The sequence below is a fragment of the Phyllobates terribilis genome, unplaced genomic scaffold, assembly GCF_046119375.1.
Source record: "Phyllobates terribilis strain yellow unplaced genomic scaffold, ASM4611937v1 Scaffold_2__4_contigs__length_985480577, whole genome shotgun sequence".
Lineage (NCBI taxonomy): Eukaryota > Metazoa > Chordata > Amphibia > Anura > Dendrobatidae > Phyllobates > Phyllobates terribilis.
The window spans coordinates 130,086,975-130,104,672 of record NW_027362762.1 but is presented as its reverse complement, the minus strand read 5'-3'; the positions used below and the strand labels follow the sequence as shown (position 1 = coordinate 130,104,672).

Sequence of the window (17,698 nt, the reverse complement as noted above, 5' to 3'; positions counted from 1 at the left end):
TTAAAGATTTTTCTGTATTTTCATGACTATGAAAATTGTACATTCACACTGAAGGCATCAAAACTATGAATTAACACATGTGGAATTATATACTTAACAAAAAAGTGTGAAACAACTGAAAATATGTCTTATATTCTAGGTTCTTCAAAGTAGCCACCTTTTGCTTTGATGACTGCTTTGCACACTCTTGGCATTCTCTTGATGAGCTTCAAGAGGTAGTCACTGGAAATGGTTTTCACTTCACAGGTGTGCCCAGTCAGGTTTAATAAGTGGGATTTCTTGCCTTATAAATGGGGTTGGGACCATCAGTTGTGTTGTGCAGAAGTCAGGTGGATACACAGCTGATAGTCCTACTGAATAGACTGTTAGCTGCTTTTTTCTTGCCATAATACAAATTCTAAGTAAAGAAAAACAAGTGGCCATCATTACTTTAAGAAATGAAGGTTAGTCAGTCCGAAAAATTGGCCAAACTTTGAAAGTGTCCCCAAGTGCAGTTGCAAAAACCATCAAGCGCTACAAAGAAACTGGCTCACATGAGGACCGCCCCAGGAAAGGAAGACCAAGAGTCACCTCTGCTTCTGAGGATAAGTTTATCCGAGTCACCAGCCTCAGAAATCGCAGGTTAACAGCAGCTCAGATTAGAGACCAGGTCAATGCCACACAGAGTTCTAGCAGCAGACACATCTCTACAACAACTGTTAAGAGGAGACTTTGTGCAGCAGGCCTTCATGGTAAAATAGCTCCTAGGAAACCACTGCTAAGGACAGGCAACAAGCAGAAGAGACTTGTTTGGGCTAAAGAACACAAGGAATGGACATTAGACCAGTGGAAATCTGTGCTTTGGTCTGATGAGTCCAAATTTGAGATCTTTGGTTCCAACCACCGTGTCTTTGTGCGACGCAGAAAAGGTGAACTGATGGACTCTACATGCCTGGTTCCCATCGTGAAGCATGGAGGAGGAGGTGTCATGGTGTGGGGGTGCTATGCTGGTGACACTGTTGGGGATTTATTCAAAATTGAAGACATACTGAACCAACATCGCTACCACAGCATCTTGCAGCGGCATGCTACTCCATCCGGTTTGCGTTTAGTTGGACCATCATTTATTTTTCAACAGGACAATGACCCCAAACACACCTCCAGGCTGTGTAAGGGCTATTTGACCAAGAAGGAGAGTGATGGGGTGCTACACCAGATGACCTGGCCTCCACAGTCACCAGACCTGAACCCAATCGAGATGGTTTGGGGTGAGCTGGACCGCGGAGTGAAGGCAAAAGGGCCAACAAGTGCTAAGCATCTCTGGGAACTCCTTCAAGATTGTTGGAAGACCATTTCCGGTGACTACCTCTTGAAGCTCATCAAGAGACTGTCAAGAGTGTGCAAAGCAGTCATCAAAGCAAAAGGTGACTACTTTGAGGAACCTAGAATATAAGACATATTTTCAGTTGTTTCACCCTTTTTTAAGTATATAATTCCACATGTGTTAATTCATAGTTTTGATGTCTTCAGTGTGAAAGTACAATTTTCATAGTCATGAAAATACAGAAAAATCTTTAAATGAGCAGGTGTGTCCAAACTTTTGGTCTGTACTGTTATATCTCTAATCTCATATAATATTATATGATATAACCCAAACTGTTCTATATTCACCGTCCCAAGGTCCACCGACAAGCTGCTACCACTGCTCCTTGTGTTTGCCACTGGCTGCTTACCTGACATCACATCAACAGCCAATCAATGAGCTCAGTATCTCTGAGCAGAGCGGTCCGTCTACACTGGCAGAGTTGCAAGCTCCCTGATTGGTTATTGATATGATGTCACATCGGCAGCCAATGCCAGACACCGGAAGCAATGGTGGAGGCTCTCCGGTGGACCTGGGGACTCTAAGTATAGCAATTTTTTTATTTATTTTTTTTAAATACCAAACTCCTGAGGTAGAATACTAACTGAAAGGAAGCAACCCCTTTAAGTTCCATATTATGGTATGAATAAATTAGAAGGCTAAACCAGGTACAGAGCTAATATTTTAGGGAGTCGAATTTGCATATCTGATGGGATTTTTGGTTTCACAGTTGCTTTCTCCAGAAGATCTGGTGAACGCCTGCAAAATGTTTGAATCCCTGAAACTTCCACTGCGGTAAGATGTTCCTGTCCTGCCATACAGGCCATTCGTTTCTCCGACTCGCATCACGTTCCTTTAAATGAAACGTTGACCGATGGCCCCAGGATAGACTTCCTGTCTAGTTTCCCATTCAATACATTTGACCTGCACCAAACAATAAGACAAAGTTGGAGAGCTATGGAGTAAATGAGACAATGCTTTTTGCTTTTCAGGATATGAAACAATACACAGGTTTCCTATATGTAGAGGCTTCTGGACATTCTGGCAACCTCCTACTATGGCTCAGCTGAGGCTGATTATGGCTACAGGACGCATTGCATGCTCTCGTCTCTCCTTTTTGCAGGCTTCGTATTTTCGATAGTGGCGTCATGGTTATTGAACATCAGTCGCACAATGAAGAGGAGATGGTGGCTTCTGCCCTAGAAACGGTATATCCAACTTTAGTTTGTCATGTGTTGTATACCTTCATTGTGAATCTGCATCTCCTTAAATGACTTTTGTGATTTACCAACAATATACTGAATACAAGGCAAAAACAAAAGGACCCCTGTAGGACCCCAGAGGGGAGCACTTACTTTTATATGGCTATTTCTGGAAAACAGGGTATGATGATGTACTGTATACATAGCAATTAAAGGATAGTGCGGGATGTTGTGACATATGAAATAATAAAAATAATATTAAATCAATACCCTTAATGCAAATTGACGTAACTGTATGCCAGTGCTGGGGTCCGCATGTGTGAAGGGGGCTCAGGAGCTTAAGTCCGTCTACACATGGTAGATGCCGGCTGCATTACATTGCTGGCATCTGTCTGTTAACAGCAGCGAGCGGAGCTGAGATCTGATTACATGCATGTAAGGCGATCATCCAGTGATAATTTCCTTATCACTGGGGTCCAACTGCTAGGACCCAAATGATCAGTAGAACAGGAACCTTTATTCCTATTGCAAAATGGACCCATCTGTCTTCATGCATTTATCCTCAATGGGGCTGCTGGAAAAAGCTGATTGCAGCACTCGTCAGGGAATTAATGGAGCAGCAGAAGAGCATGCTCCACAAAATTCCCCATTATGCTGATTGGTGGGGGTACGACCGATGGGACCCACACCAATCAATAAGTTATCACCTATCCTACTGATAGGCAATAACTTATTTTCACTGGACAATCTGTGTAATCCTCTCTGACAGCAGCATTTAAATGGAGCAGCTACCATTATCACAGGGCACTGAAGAGTTACTCTAGCAGCCGGGAGCCTGGTGAATTCTCCTGTCAATGCCATCTTGGTACTCCTGTGAAGCCTCATGAGGGAGTCGCGATTTACTATGTATACTAAAATACTCCGATATTGCAGAATATAGTAGAACCACTTAAGTGATTTGCAGGTTCAAATCCCCTAAGGGGATTAATACAATTTAAAAAAAAAAAAAAGTAAAAAATTTAAAAAAATATATAAAAATTTGAATCTCTTGGGTTTTTCCCTAATAAAAATTTAAGAAATTAAAATATATGTATTAACATATTTGGATTTTCTGAATCAATACAAGTCCAATCTATCAATATAATATAATAATATCAAATCAAAGCACCAGAATTGTGTTTTTTTTTTGGTTACCACACCTTCCTATAAACAGTAATAAAAACTGTATATGTACCCTTAATTGGTATAGATTAAAATGGTTAGCTCGCCGTGCAAAGATCAAGCCCAATCACAGGTCTCCTGATGGGAAAATAGCATTGCGGATCTTGGAAAATGGCAACTTCTGAATTTTTGTTTTTACTCACCCTGAGAATCGTGTTTCCAAGTAAGTTTTACAATTTAATAAATACAGTACAGATTACATTTTTTTACCATTTTGTTGTACATTGAATTTTTCACCCATATTTCAGTACATTGTATAGTGAAATGGATAGTGCCAACCAAAATGAAAACTTGTCCGTAAAAAGCAAACCTGCATATGGCCATGTCGAAAAAAAAAAAAATAAAGTTAGGTCAGGCCTCAATGTCTTTTTGACTAAATAAAATACATTGCAATGTTAGTTAAAATAAAAATAAAATAAAAATCTGGAATAGCAATTTTGCTTTTTTTTTTTTTTAAACAGGTATCTGAGAGGGGTTCACTGACTTCTGAAGAGTTTGCCAAGATTGTTGGCATGTCTGTGTTGTTGGCCAAAGAAAGGTATTTCCCTTTTGGTTTACTGCTCGCTCCCTTGTTCCTGCTGGTGCCCGAGTACTGTAATGATATTATTCCCTGGTTTACTGCTCGCTCCCCTGTTCCTGCTAGTGTGGAGTACTGTAATGATATTATTCCCTGTTTTACTGCTCGCTCCCGTCTTCCTGCTTGTGCGGCGTACTGTAATGATATTATTCCCTGATTTACTGCTCGCTCCTCTGTTCCTGCTGGTGCCGAGTACTGTAATGATATTCTTCCCTGATTTACTGCTCGCTCCTCTGTTCCTGCTGGTGCAGAGTACTGTTGGTTTCTTGCTCGCTCCCCTGTTCATGCTGGTGCAGAGTACTGTTGGTTTCTTGCTCGCTCCCCTGTTCATGCTGGTGCAGAGTACTGTTGGTTTCTTGCTCGCTCCACTGTTTATGCTGGTGCAGAGTACTGTTGGTTTCTTGCTCGCTCCCCTGTTCATGCTGGTGCAGAGTACTGTTGGTTTCTTGCTCGCTCCCCTGTTAATGCTGGTGCAGAGTACTGTTGGTTTCTTGCTCGCTCCCCTGTTTATGCTGGGGCAGAGTACTGTTGGTTTCTTGCTCGCTCCACTGTTTATGCTGGTGCAGAGTACTGTTGGTTTCTTGCTCGCTCCCCTGTTCATGCTGGTGCAGAGTACTGTTGGTTTCTTGCTCGCTCCCCTGTTCATGCTGGTGCAGAGTACTGTTGGTTTCTTGCTCGCTCCCCTGTTCATGCTGGTGCAGAGTACTGTTGGTTTCTTGCTCGCTCCCCTGTTCATGCTGGTGCAGAGTACTGTTGGTTTCTTGCTCGCTCCCCTGTTCATGCTGGTGCAGAGTACTGTTGGTTTCTTGCTCGCTCCCCTGTTCATGCTGGTGCAGAGTACTCTTGGTTTCTTGCTCGCTCCCCTGTTCATGCTGGTGCAGAGTACTCTTGGTTTCTTGCTCACTCCACTGTTCATGCTGGTGCAGAGTACTGTTGGTTTCTTGCTCGCTCCCCTGTTCATGCTGGTGCAGAGTACTGTTGGTTTCTTGCTCGCTCCCCTGTTCATGCTGGTGCAGAGTACTGTTGGTTTCTTGCTCGCTCCACTGTTCATGCTGGTGCAGAGTACTCTTGGTTTCTTGCTCGCTCCCCTGTTCATGCTGGTGCAGAGTACTGTTGGTTTCTTGCTCGCTCCACTGTTCATGCTGGTGCAGAGTACTGTTGGTTTCTTGCTCGCTCCCCTGTTCATGCTGGTGCAGAGTACTGTTGGTTTCTTGCTCGCTCCACTGTTCATGCTGGTGCAGAGTACTGTTGGTTTCTTGCTCGCTCCCCTGTTCATGCTGGTGCAGAGTACTGTTGGTTTCTTGCTCGCTCCCCTGTTCATGCTGGTGCAGAGTACTGTTGGTTTCTTGCTCGCTCCCCTGTTCATGCTGGTGCAGAGTACTGTTGGTTTCTTGCTCGCTCCCCTGTTCATGCTGGTGCAGAGTACTGTTGGTTTCTTGCTCGCTCCCCTGTTCATGCTGGTGCAGAGTACTGTTGGTTTCTTGCTCGCTCCACTGTTTATGCTGGGGCAGAGTACTCTTATGACTTTATTCCCTGGATACTGCTTGCTGTCCTGTCCTGCTGGTGCGGAGTACGATATTGTTATAATTCCTTGGTTTCTTGTTCACTCCCTTTCCTGCTAGGGCTGAGTACGCTAACAATATTTTTCCCTTGACAGATTGCTTCTTGCTGAAAACATGGGGCATCTCTGCAGGGATGATTCAGTCGAAGGTTTACGCTTCTATCCAAACCTGTTCTTGACGCAGAGTTAGGCGTTTGCGGGAGATTCCTGTACAGAGGTGCTGAAGACCAGAATACGACGTGGAGAACACTGAGCAGAAGGGAGATCCTGTATGATGGCTGCAGAATAATGATTGATACCTGACAGACACATTCAAAGCCTGGCCTTGGCCATAAACCTATATTTTTGTGTATTGGGGAACGCAATATACACATCACAACGGTTTACAATGATTAATGGTTATTTGGAGAAAATGCTTGCGTGATAAATGTCCCCACATGATACAGTATGCTTTATCCAAACCAGTGCTAACATGGCTTGGATTAGATCTCCGTTTTGCTTCCTGCTATAAATTCCAAAGGATTTCTTAGTTGAGCACCGAATCTTGATTAGTTCCTAAGCACAACTTCTTTACTAGTCCTTTACATTAGTTTTGATAAATTTGCCATTAACACTATGTGCCGTATATTTACTGCCTGCACCATCCACAGCAGATGTTAAGTGTCTGTTACAGCTGACGCTCTGCAGAGCAACAGCCATGATCAGAGATGGCTCTGATTCCGGTCATTACATCAGAAGCTACAATCAATAGCAATGATGGTACCTAAGTGGTCAGACAGAAAGAGGGAAGTCCAGCTGTGACCCCATCAACACGTTGAAGACATGATCAACCTTGGGCTATTGTAACCAGGGACCTGCAGCACTTACTGGCATAATGCCACTGCAGTACAGGAGTATTGTAGTGTATTGTTTAAGTGAGTATATAATCTTAGTGTTCGGTCCCATAGTGGAACTAAAATAAAAAGTGTAAAATATTATTTCAATAAAATATTTGTAATCCAAAGGAAATAAATGTTTTATGCTTTATTATGGAAAAGGGTGTTTGGTACTGTAAAATTTAAAGAGAACCTGTCAGCAGGATTTATCACTATAAAGTAAAGGTATGGACATACTGGTGCTTTTACACTGATTAAATTGATACCTTGGTTGAATGAATCCGATCAATAGTTCTCTTTTAATCATAGTTTTAAGTTTTCATCTGATGACCTCTTCTGTGCATGAGGGAAGGCCTAGGGTGGTTGGGTCTTCTTCTCTGGCCCCTCCGTGTGCCTCCTGTGTTTCTACAGGTCCCAGATTATTCAGTGACATGCCTTTACTTTGAAATTTTGCAACACCGCAGCCATCATTAGCAGGGCAGCGCGTGCAGTGTGAGATTTCACATCTGGTCTTCATGTCTTCAATAAAATGGCGCCTTAGTCGGCACATGCACAAATCGAGATCTGAGCCAAGATCTTGATGTGCGCATTTGCCGACAACGGCGCCAATTTATTGAAGACCCAAGGACCAGACGTGGGATCTCACACTATGCACACACCCAATGATGGCAGCTAATTTTCAAAACGGTGGCAGGTCAATGAATAATCAGTGACCTGTAGAAACACAGGAGGCATGCGGAGGGGCCTGAGCAGAACAAGACCCAACCACCCCTGGCCATCCCGATACACAGAAGATGTCACCAGAAGAATACTTAAAACCATGATTAACAAAGAATCACTGATCGGATTCCTTCAACAAAAGTATATATTTAAGCAGTGTAATAGCACCATTATGGCCATACCTTTACTTTATGGTGATTAATCCTGCTGACAGGTTCCCTTTAACATGTTTATCTTTCTTCAAAGGTGGATTTAAAAAAAAAAAAAGGCTGAATTCCTTTAATCATCCCGTTTTATACCAACAAAAACTTTTATCTCATCTTGCAAAAAAACCCAGCTCATTCAATGAGTTAAAGTAATAATAAATAATAATAATTTTTATTTATATATAGTGCCAACATATTCCACTGCACTTTACAATTAAGCGGGGACATGTACAGACAATAAATTCAATACAAGGCAAGACAGTTTAAACAGTTACATTAGGAGGGAGGTCCCTGCTCGCAAGCTTACAATCTACAAGGAAATGGGGGGACACAAGAGGTGAAAAGTGCTTGTTATTTCAGGTCTAGCAATTATAATAAATAGGGATTTTCATATAAAGCTGCATGATACGGTCATCAGCCCATATGTACAACTATCGGTTAAATTTTTTTTTATGTTTTTACCCCTTTTATACCTTAAACCCCCACTATTGCGCAAAAAAAACTCTGAAACCAACACAGAGCAGTGACCGGAACCATGAGCTCAGGCGGAAGCCGAGCACTCTGTCTGCCGAGCCGCGTGCTTCAGAGTCATTTTTTGTACGACTAGTGGAGACTTCAGCACCCAGATTGCCACCAATCTGCAAGATGCGTAAGGAGGGTAGAAAATATTGCATAATAAAATAAATTATTAAATTAGTGTACTGCTCAGATTTTGGCATCACAAAAATGTTTTGTTTTTTAACGCTTTTATTCTGCAAAAGTAGTTAGACATAACAGTGATGAAAACTGAAAAACAAAAGAAAAAAAAAAACAAGATCCTCAAGGTCCAAAATGACCTTTCAAAGTAAACAATTGTGCTTATTAAATCTTAGACAGGATGACTAAATCCTCTGTATGGACATAAAGTTATGAACTATCCTAAGGGTAGGCGATAACTTGCTGATGGGTGGGTTTACCACCGCTTTGGACCCGCACCGATTGGCAGAACGGGGAATTTTTAACCCTGATGGAGAACTTTTATTCCCGTTACAAAATGAAACAGCAGATCGAACAACACTCCATTCATTTTATATGGCAACCGGAAAAAGCTCCTAGAGAATGAATGGATTAGCGTTCAGGCATGAGCACTGATAAACAGGAACATAAATGTCCCATTCTGCTGTCCCATGCAGACCACTGCAATCAGAACCCCACTGATCAGCAAGTTTTCACCGGGCAACTCCTTTTAAATGATATAATTCTGACTGCCCGCAGCCTCCAGTAGAGGGCGCTTACTGTATACTTTTCTACAATTGTGTTCAATTAATAAACTGTATGTGTAAACGTCCCCCAATGCTGCCATTTATATGAGAAATATCTGGGTTTAGTGCATGTTTATGTGGAATGTGTGTGTGTTACACCTTCAGGTCATACAAGATGTATTTGACATTTTCACAGCTCCTGTGTTGACAAGCCCTAGGCTGAAGCCATATCTCATTCATTGATGGTTTGGCGCTCTCCTTCATTCACAGTGTGGAGAATACTGGACCGACTGGCTGATCAGGTGCCTCCAAAACCATCACCTTCCAGGGCTTATTCAACACTCTCTAGTTTTTTTTCTTCTGGGCTTTCTAGTCTTAAGCTAAATGAAGCTTAATTCTCTACATTTCTAATACACTTTGGCCCCAATTCATCATTTGTGATTTATTGTCACCTTTCTTTGTCTTGAGGTATTTGCTGATATTTTTGTGCCAAGTTGTTCAAAATGGCACTCGCTGTTCATGAAATTGGTGCTCTTTTATTTTTCTCTTTAACCAGTTTTTGTGACACTTAAGCACCAAAACTTGCAAAACCCTGAAAAAGTCACATGTTTATCTAAAAATGCGCCAAATTGAAAGCTGGAACTAAAACTGGAGTGAGAGATGCCAAAAATAAATGCAACTGTTGGTAAAAGTCGCATTTCATTAATCCGTCTGAAACATCTGAATAAGCAAAGTTATCAAAGAAGACTAAAAAAGAAAGACAACTTAAAAAGTGGTGCAAAAGCTATAGAGAATAAGGCGCAAATATTAAAGCCACTAAAAAGGAGCAAATTATTCCAGAACAGTGGAGAAACAGCAATAATGAATCAGGGCCTTGGTGTTCAGTTCCTCGCCATTTTTTAGACCTCTGCTTGGTGTCATTGAATGTGTTATGTTCCCACAGTTTTGGTAAAGCAGCAATGTATATAGGCTTGAATATATTACTGTCTGGTAATGTGGAGTAGAACAATTGCCTAATATTTTCCTATTAAAGGGGTACTGCTAACTTATTAAGCTATGGCATACTGCTGGTTGTCTGATCTTGGGGACCTCCACTGATCTTAAAGTCAAGGGCTGCTGTGCTGATATGGCGCTATGTAGATAGAATTCCTTCATCAGTCACGCGGCCTGTGGAGAACAGGAGACACAAGTACCTTGTCCTGCAGGTCTATGGGGTCCACACCAATCTAATAATTATTATTTGCTCAGTGAATAAGTTATTAATTATGGAGACCGGAATACCTTTCAACTCCCCCATTATCCCATAGAATGAAAGCCCTCAAGGGCAGGGCCCTCTCTTTCTGTACCAGTTTTTCATTTTTAGTTTGTTCTCTGTAATTTTATATTTGTATTTTGGATGTAACTTATTCTCATGTAGAACACCAAGGAATCAATTTTTATAAAAATAAATAATATTAACATCTTTCTGAACTGTGAGGTACAAATGTACAATTGTACATGACACATTCAGTGCAAATGCATGGAGCCGGCTCAGTAGCCGAGACCTCTATACCTGGCAAGTGTAAATTGTGTTTCACAGCCGGCTTCTGCCTGTAACTGCTTGCGCTGATCATGGCGGTTTTACTTTTTAAATGCCACTGTCAATCACTTACTTTGGCATTTAAATGGCGCAATCCCATCAGCCCTCGGTGATACAAATTTGGAATGCCGAAGGGCTTTAATGACAGCTGAGGGCCTGCTGAAGGACCCCATGACTGCCATGTTAGTAACAGTATATGAAGCTGTTCCATAAAATCTGAATATATATAACCCACACGGTAAATGCCATAAGGAGAAAAATAATCATAACACTAGAATTGCACTTTTTCAGTATCTGTGCCTTTCTGAAAAAAAGTAATAAACAGAAATCAAAACCCCAAAATGGTGTCAATTAAAGGACATCTCTCCATGTGAAAAACTGATTGATTGATAGATATATAGATATCTATCTATCTCTACAAGGGATTCCAAAATTATTCTATTATTTAAAAGAAAAAAAACTATATAGCGCATTAATTTCCACAACACTGTCCCCATTGGGGCTCACAATATAAATTCCCTATCAGTATGTCTTTGGCGTGAGACACTAAACCCTACACAAGTTTGGTATCGCCGTAACCTTGCCGGTGTGAAATATCATGTTGTCTTGGTCATTTTTACAGCACAATGAACACCATGAAAACAACCCCCACTCCTCTTATCAGCATTTCACCTTATTTGGATTTTTTTTTCTATTTTCTAGTATATTGTACTGTTGATTGAATGGTGTCAATCAATTTTCGCTGCATCAAAAATGCATTGTCGAACACTTCCAGCCAATTGGACGGGGTTTTTTAGAGATCTCGTGCCCACTGTGCTGTTTTTTTTTACTCAGCATAAAGCGACCTGCGGTGCGTGTTTCAAATCCTTGACATGTCAATCTCTCTTGTGGGTGCGCTGAGTTTTATGTGCGGATTTCTCCCATAGACTTACATTGGGTGCGAAAATTCCGCAGGTGAGAAACGCACATGCGCTTTTAGAGCGTGATCGCAGCTGAAACGCATCAAAAACGCATGTAAACCGCACCTAACTATATTAATAAAATTTTGTCAAAGCCAAATACCAGGAAGTATCAAAAACAAAACAGCTTTATTTAAAATATAACACACCAAAGAGACAAAAAGTGCGAGGTCAAAAACCCATGTAAAAGAATGCACAGAAAAACGCAAAGTAAAAAGTGCAAGTAACCTAATTTACTTATTAGGTGCAGAAAATCTGCAACATTAAAAACTCATTAGATACTCATCATGGGAATGTAGCCTGAAAGTGTCAAGTCACGTGGAATCACAGGGAGGACCAGTTCATGCCCAGAGGACCATTCCCCTGGTGGAAGAACAAGATTTTCTGCTAATTCAGGCTAATTTGTAGACATTTTCTTATCTATGTCAAAATGGAGTTTGTTCCTGATTTTATTTTATTTTTTTTACACAAAGTGAGGTGCCACCTAAAATACTGGCGTAGTCAATTACTACACTCCCGTAAAGGTACTTGACTTGCATTTTATTGGCAAGCAATTTGGCCATCGGATGGATGCACCTTCACACCCATAATATGCCTTTATTTTCTAGTTTGGAGAACTTTTTACAATGCCTACTAGCTTCCTTCCTAAACTTCCTGATGGGATTGCACGGCTCTGATGAGACATTATCCCATGGCACAATGTGAATGTGGATATACTGAAATATCTCTCCTATGGTTTCCCCTTTGACTTAGTTTATGAAGCAGCAAGGGGAGTAGTCCATCCTTTTCCCTCTCCACCCTTCCTTCAGGGAGGAGATTGTATTAGCTTCAACTTGTCTGGGGAAACAGAACAAAATTTTTCTATCGGCTGGAGCAAAGCTGCAGCTCAGCTAGTGCCAGGGAGATGCCTACAGCTGTGGAGTGCCCCTGGCATAGTGCAGTAGTATGGCAGGTGATGATGAGGGGTAGTCACTCCGTGCTCCTGGTTAGAGCTGACAGCATTGGGAAGCAGCGAGGCTTCCTCATTGGCTGATAGTCCGCACATTGGAGGTAAGATTCTTTTTTTTTTTCCCCTAGTAACATTTGGACAAGCAAAGGCTTGCTGGCCTGTCAGAGCCATGACTGTGATTTATATAACACGTTGGATTTTTATATAACACGTTGGATTATATCGTGCACACGCATTATAATGCAACGTGACATTTAATTTTTCTAATTAATTTAGGTGTTTTTTAATTATTTTTTTCCATTTTTGACAATTAAAATTGTTGCTTGTGTGATCTGTGGATAAAAGTGTATATAGACTATAAATAAATAGAATAGAAATAATGTTGTGCTATTAAACAAATTGTAAGCTTGATTAATCAGTAAAGTAAACCGTTCCCGTAGGTGCTTACAGTCTATATGGGACAACAAGAGGATGCAAGGGGTAAAAGGATTAGTAACGGCTCTCCTTGTAACAGCCTATAGGGACTAATGGGTATATAAAAAATGATTAAGGGTGGGTTCACACGACCGTGATTTGGGGTCCATGATCGCATCACAATACTTGGTCCGGCTGATGGTTCTCCCGACCACAATTATATGTCTCATACATGCCCGTAAGGCAGTTCACGTTAGGAGACCCGTGGTCGGTCTGGGCATTGCAATCTGTACACAGGCCATTAAACATGGCCATCTGATCCCTGCCTAAGGCCACATTCAGACATTCAGTATTTTGCTTAGTATTTTGCATCAGTATTTGTAAGGCAAAACCAGGAGTGGGTGAAAAATGCAGAAGTGGTGACGTGTTTCTATTATACTTTTCCTCTGATTATTCCACTCCCTGTTTGGCTTACATATACTGATGTAAAATACTGAACAAATACTGAATGTGTGACCGTGGCCTAAATCTGACCATAGGCGCTTATACACGCTAAGAAATAAGCTTCAAGGACTAAGGGTAGAAGCACTCAGGTTATACATGCAGGCAACATGCAGTACAATTTTTCATAGCAAAAATCCGAGTATTATAGCAGCAGTGTTAATGAGACTTCACGAAATCAGCACCACGCTCCGCAAAGAGAATCCGCAATTTAAATTAACAGATGGTGCGCATTTTAATTTATGTGTAGAATTTCACCCACCGAACAGTAAATCTGGACAATTTGGTGCACATTTGCCCTAAATGGAACAGTCCTCTATAAACTATAGGATTGAGTGCTAGCCATATACATAGGAGCTGTACGTAGAATCTGCTAAAAATATAAGGGGAGATGCAAAAAGTGAATTAATGAGTTAAATTCCTCTGTATAGGAGCTTACAATATAAATACAGTAAGGAGATAATGTGTATGAACTCTGCCCAGGGAGTTAACAAACTATCAATCACCATGTTCCCATAACATAGACATTATTGTCATATAGTATTAGAGCAATGTAATATTACTACATTTTGTATATATTGCAGTACTTCTTCTGACGTGAACACAGTATAGATCTGCAGACATTGATAATAAATTATATATGTAGCAATTTATGAATGTTTTCTTAAATTGTGTACATGGATTTGCATCTGGTCAGGATTTTTGATTTGTATATTTAGAGGATATGGTCACATACTGTATGTGTATCTGAGAACCTAGTTATGTCTATTGTGTTTATGGAGATACTATGGTGATCTAATGAATATTTTAATGATTGTCTGTAGAACATTTTTCGCAATTAGGCGGCTACTTGTTTTTAACTGTCATAAAACAAATTAACCTAAAGCCATTTATCAAAACTGTTTTAATAGTACAATTGTCTTTATTGTCCATAGCAACCAATCAGAGCTCAGCTTTTGATTTTTTTGAAAGGAACAAGAAAAAAATGAAAATATAATAAATTCCTAAATACCTGTTAATTAACAAATCAAATCTTCTGTTGCTGTGACTTGGAGATAACCTATACCATGTACTATCTAGCTTTCTCCAGGTCGTAGAGGAGAATTGGTGTGCACACCATTGTAGAGGCAAGGTGCAGGTGGAAGGAAGTGATGAGCCCCTTGGACATCTAATTAGGTAAATTCACCGCACACTCTTGTGATGAATGCAATTTCTTTTTATTTCAAAATTTAACTGCAGGTAGACATAAGCTCAGAGCAAGCATAAAGTGCAAATTATAAATGCGACATAGCGTTTCGACCCTGTCCCGAGTCTTGTTCACAAAGTCTCTGAGCTTGTCCATAAAGGTGCTGATGATTCCTGGTGGGGTAAAGTATAGGGGTTTCTCCTTTGCTGTGGTGTCCTGGTGTGCACTCCTGCACCTCTAGTGTGTGCACACAGGAGCGCACACTAGGTCACCACAGGCAAGGAGAGACCCCTACACTTTACCCAACCAGTTACAATCAGCACCTTTATGGACAAGCTTAGAATTTTAAGATCAACTTTGTGAACAAGACCCGGGACCGGGTTGAAAGATCATGTCGTATCTATAATTTGCACTTTATGCTTTCTCTGAGCTTATGTCTACCTGCACTTGAATTTTGAAATAGAAAGAAATTGCACTCACCACAAGAGTGTGCAGTGAATTTACCTAATTTAAGCTTTCTCCAGGTCATACTAATTATTCAGGAAGCCTGGGTGGACAGCAGTATAATCAGCCTCTTCTTACCTCAGCACCCCTGTTATCTCCAGTATTAGATGAGAAAGACAGGGAGGACAGCAGTGTGAGCAGCGTCTTCTTACCTCAGCACCCCTGTTATCTCCAGAGTTACATCAAAAAGACAGGGTGGACAACAGTGTGAGTGATCTCTTCTTATCTCAGCACCCCTGGTATCTCCAGTATCTCATCAAAAAGACAGGATGGACAATGGTGTTAGCAGCCTGTTTTTACTTCAGCACCTCTGGTATATCCAGTATTAGATCAGAAAGATAGGATAGACAACAGTGTGAGCAGCCTTTTTTTAACCTCATAACCTCTGATATCTCCAGTATTCGATCAGAAAGCCACAATTGTCAGCAGTGTGAGCAGCCTCTTCTTATCTTAACACTCCTGGTATCTCTAATAGATCAGAAAGACATGGTGGAAAGCAGTATAAGCAGCCTCTTCCTACCTCAGCACCCCTTGTATCTACAGTATTTGATCAAAAATAAACGGTGTACAGCAGTGTGAGCAGCCTCTTCTTACCTCATCCTGGTATTTTCAGTATTGCGTCAGATAGATAGATAGGGTGGACATTAGTTTGAGCAGCATCTTCTCTCAGCACTGATAGTATCTCTAGTGTTAGATCAGACAGACAGTGTTGGCAGAAGTGTAAACAGCCTCTTTCTACCTCAGCACCCCTGGTATCTCTAGTATTAGGTCATGTAGACAGTGTGGACATCAGTGTGAGCAGCCTCTTCTTACCTTAGCACCACTGGTATTTGCAATATTAGATTAGAAATACAGGATGGACAACAGTGTGAGCAACTTATTCCTCAGCACGCCTGGTATCTTCAGTATTAGATCAGATAGGCAGTGTGAGCAGCCTCTTCTTACCTTTGCACCTCTGGTATCTACAAAATTAGATCTGACTGAATGGACAGCGGTATGAACAGCCTTTTTTTACCTCAGCACTGATAGCATCTCCAGTATAAGATCATTAACATGATTTAATACTGGAGATCCATACAATATATAAAATGTGGCAAATCTTGAACATTATCCAGTGCTTTCCGTCCCATTTAGATCTATTGCTCACTTGCCTGATCCATCCGGGTCAGAAACAGATTACATAAAGAGGAAATTTGAATTTCACCATTGTGTATAATATCCAGGCCAGCATTTGGCCTATATTTATTAATAATGGTGTCCAGGACTGAGTAGTTTGCCAGGATTGAACCACCTGGAGTTCCAGTGTCTAGTGGAACAGCTAAGCTTCAGCTTCCACTTCCGTGGCGCTTTGATGGAGATCCCAAGAAAAGTCACGGTTTCATTAACCAGTGCCATTTTACTCTCCATGTTCATCTTTTCCCTTCGGACCGGACCAAGATTGCCTTCATGGTATCTCTGTTGTCTGGATGAGCCCTGGCTTGGGCAAACCCTACTAGAGAGCATGGAGGTCCTGAGACTTGCGATGTTGAGAGATTCTTGGAGATGTTCCAGGCAGTATTCGAGGAACCAGGCTGCACCTCATCTTCCATCTCGTCTTCTTGCTGACTCTAAGACAGGGCACGGATACCTTGGCTCAGTATGCCTTACACTTTCACACTCTGGTGGCAGAGCTGTTCAGGAATGAAGAAGTCCTGGTTGCAACCTTCTGGCAGGGCTTGTTTGGTCGCATCAAGGATGAGTTGTCAGGCAGAGATCTTCCATCTTCTCTGGATGCCTTTATACACCTCATTTCTAGGATTAATTTTCATTTCAATGAGTAAGCTCTGGAAGAGGCTCAAGAGTCAGCTTTTTTCAGGGAACCTCCCAGGTCGGTTCCAATCTTTCAGTACTCTTTACCGCCGCAAGCTCCACCTCCTGCTGTAGAGCCGATTCAGGTAGGGTGAACCAAACTCTCTGTACAAAAGTGATAGCTAAGGTATCATGACAACGTGTGCATGTACTTTAGAGGCGAGGGACATTATGTTCATCAGTGACCTTTGAGGCAAGAGGCCTCCAGTCCCTTGGGACAGTCGGAGAGATGAACCTGATTGGGAAAGTTGGCTCTCCAAAACCTTTTGACCCAAGTCACCTTGGTTTGGCGAAAAAAGTCCCTCTCTGCGGCAGCCCATTTAGACTCTGGATCCATTGCCAACCTTATCCATTCCGACCTGGTTCATGAGCTTCAGCTTCCTACGCAAATGCTTCTCTGTCCCCTAGTTATTGCCTCCATTGCTGGGCAACCACTGGCGGAGCCTATTCACCATGTCACACTGCCTGTCACCCTGCAAATTGGAACCTGGCACTCTGAAACAATCTCTTTTTATGTGCAACCTGACTCTGTGTACTCCGTTCTTCTGAGTCTCCCTTGGTTCTGGCTACACACGCCGGTGGTTGACTAGTCCACTCTTTGACTGCTTCAATGGGGATTGGAGTGTGCTATCAACTACCTTGCCAAGATCTCGCCCAAGTCCCTGCCTTCCATGCCTTCGGATCTGTCTTCCCTGCCTGAAACTTGTGAGATGTCTGATCCCTGCACCCTACTAAGGTTATTGAAATGGCTCCTGTAAGAGACGCCCCCCAGTTAAGACCGTGGCTTCAACTCGGAGGAGGAGAATCCAGTCC

At 41.7% G+C, this 17,698-nt stretch overlaps 2 protein-coding genes across 4 annotated transcripts in view; both read left to right on the top strand.

Annotated features, from left to right (window-relative positions):
- VPS36 (vacuolar protein sorting 36 homolog) overlaps positions 1-6,952 on the top strand; it is a 50,474-nt gene extending 43,522 nt beyond the window's left edge. The window contains exons 11-14 of the mRNA XM_073662615.1: positions 2,073-2,137; positions 2,466-2,550; positions 4,227-4,303; positions 6,000-6,952. Of these exons, the coding sequence (XP_073518716.1) occupies positions 2,073-2,137; positions 2,466-2,550; positions 4,227-4,303; positions 6,000-6,093 (321 nt within the window). The 3' untranslated portion in view covers positions 6,094-6,952. The remainder of the gene's footprint in view (positions 1-2,072; positions 2,138-2,465; positions 2,551-4,226; positions 4,304-5,999) is intronic.
- A 5,279-nt stretch (positions 6,953-12,231) lies between these two features.
- The window catches only part of THSD1 (thrombospondin type 1 domain containing 1), a 33,363-nt gene continuing 27,896 nt past the window's right edge, over positions 12,232-17,698 (top strand). For 2 of the 3 annotated variants that reach the window (XM_073662610.1, XM_073662609.1), the window contains exon 1: positions 12,235-12,533. The gene's annotated coding sequence lies outside the window, so the exon portion shown is untranslated. Of the gene's footprint in view, positions 12,534-17,698 lie in introns of all 3 variants that reach the window. The other variant, XM_073662611.1, reaches the window with a different exon arrangement.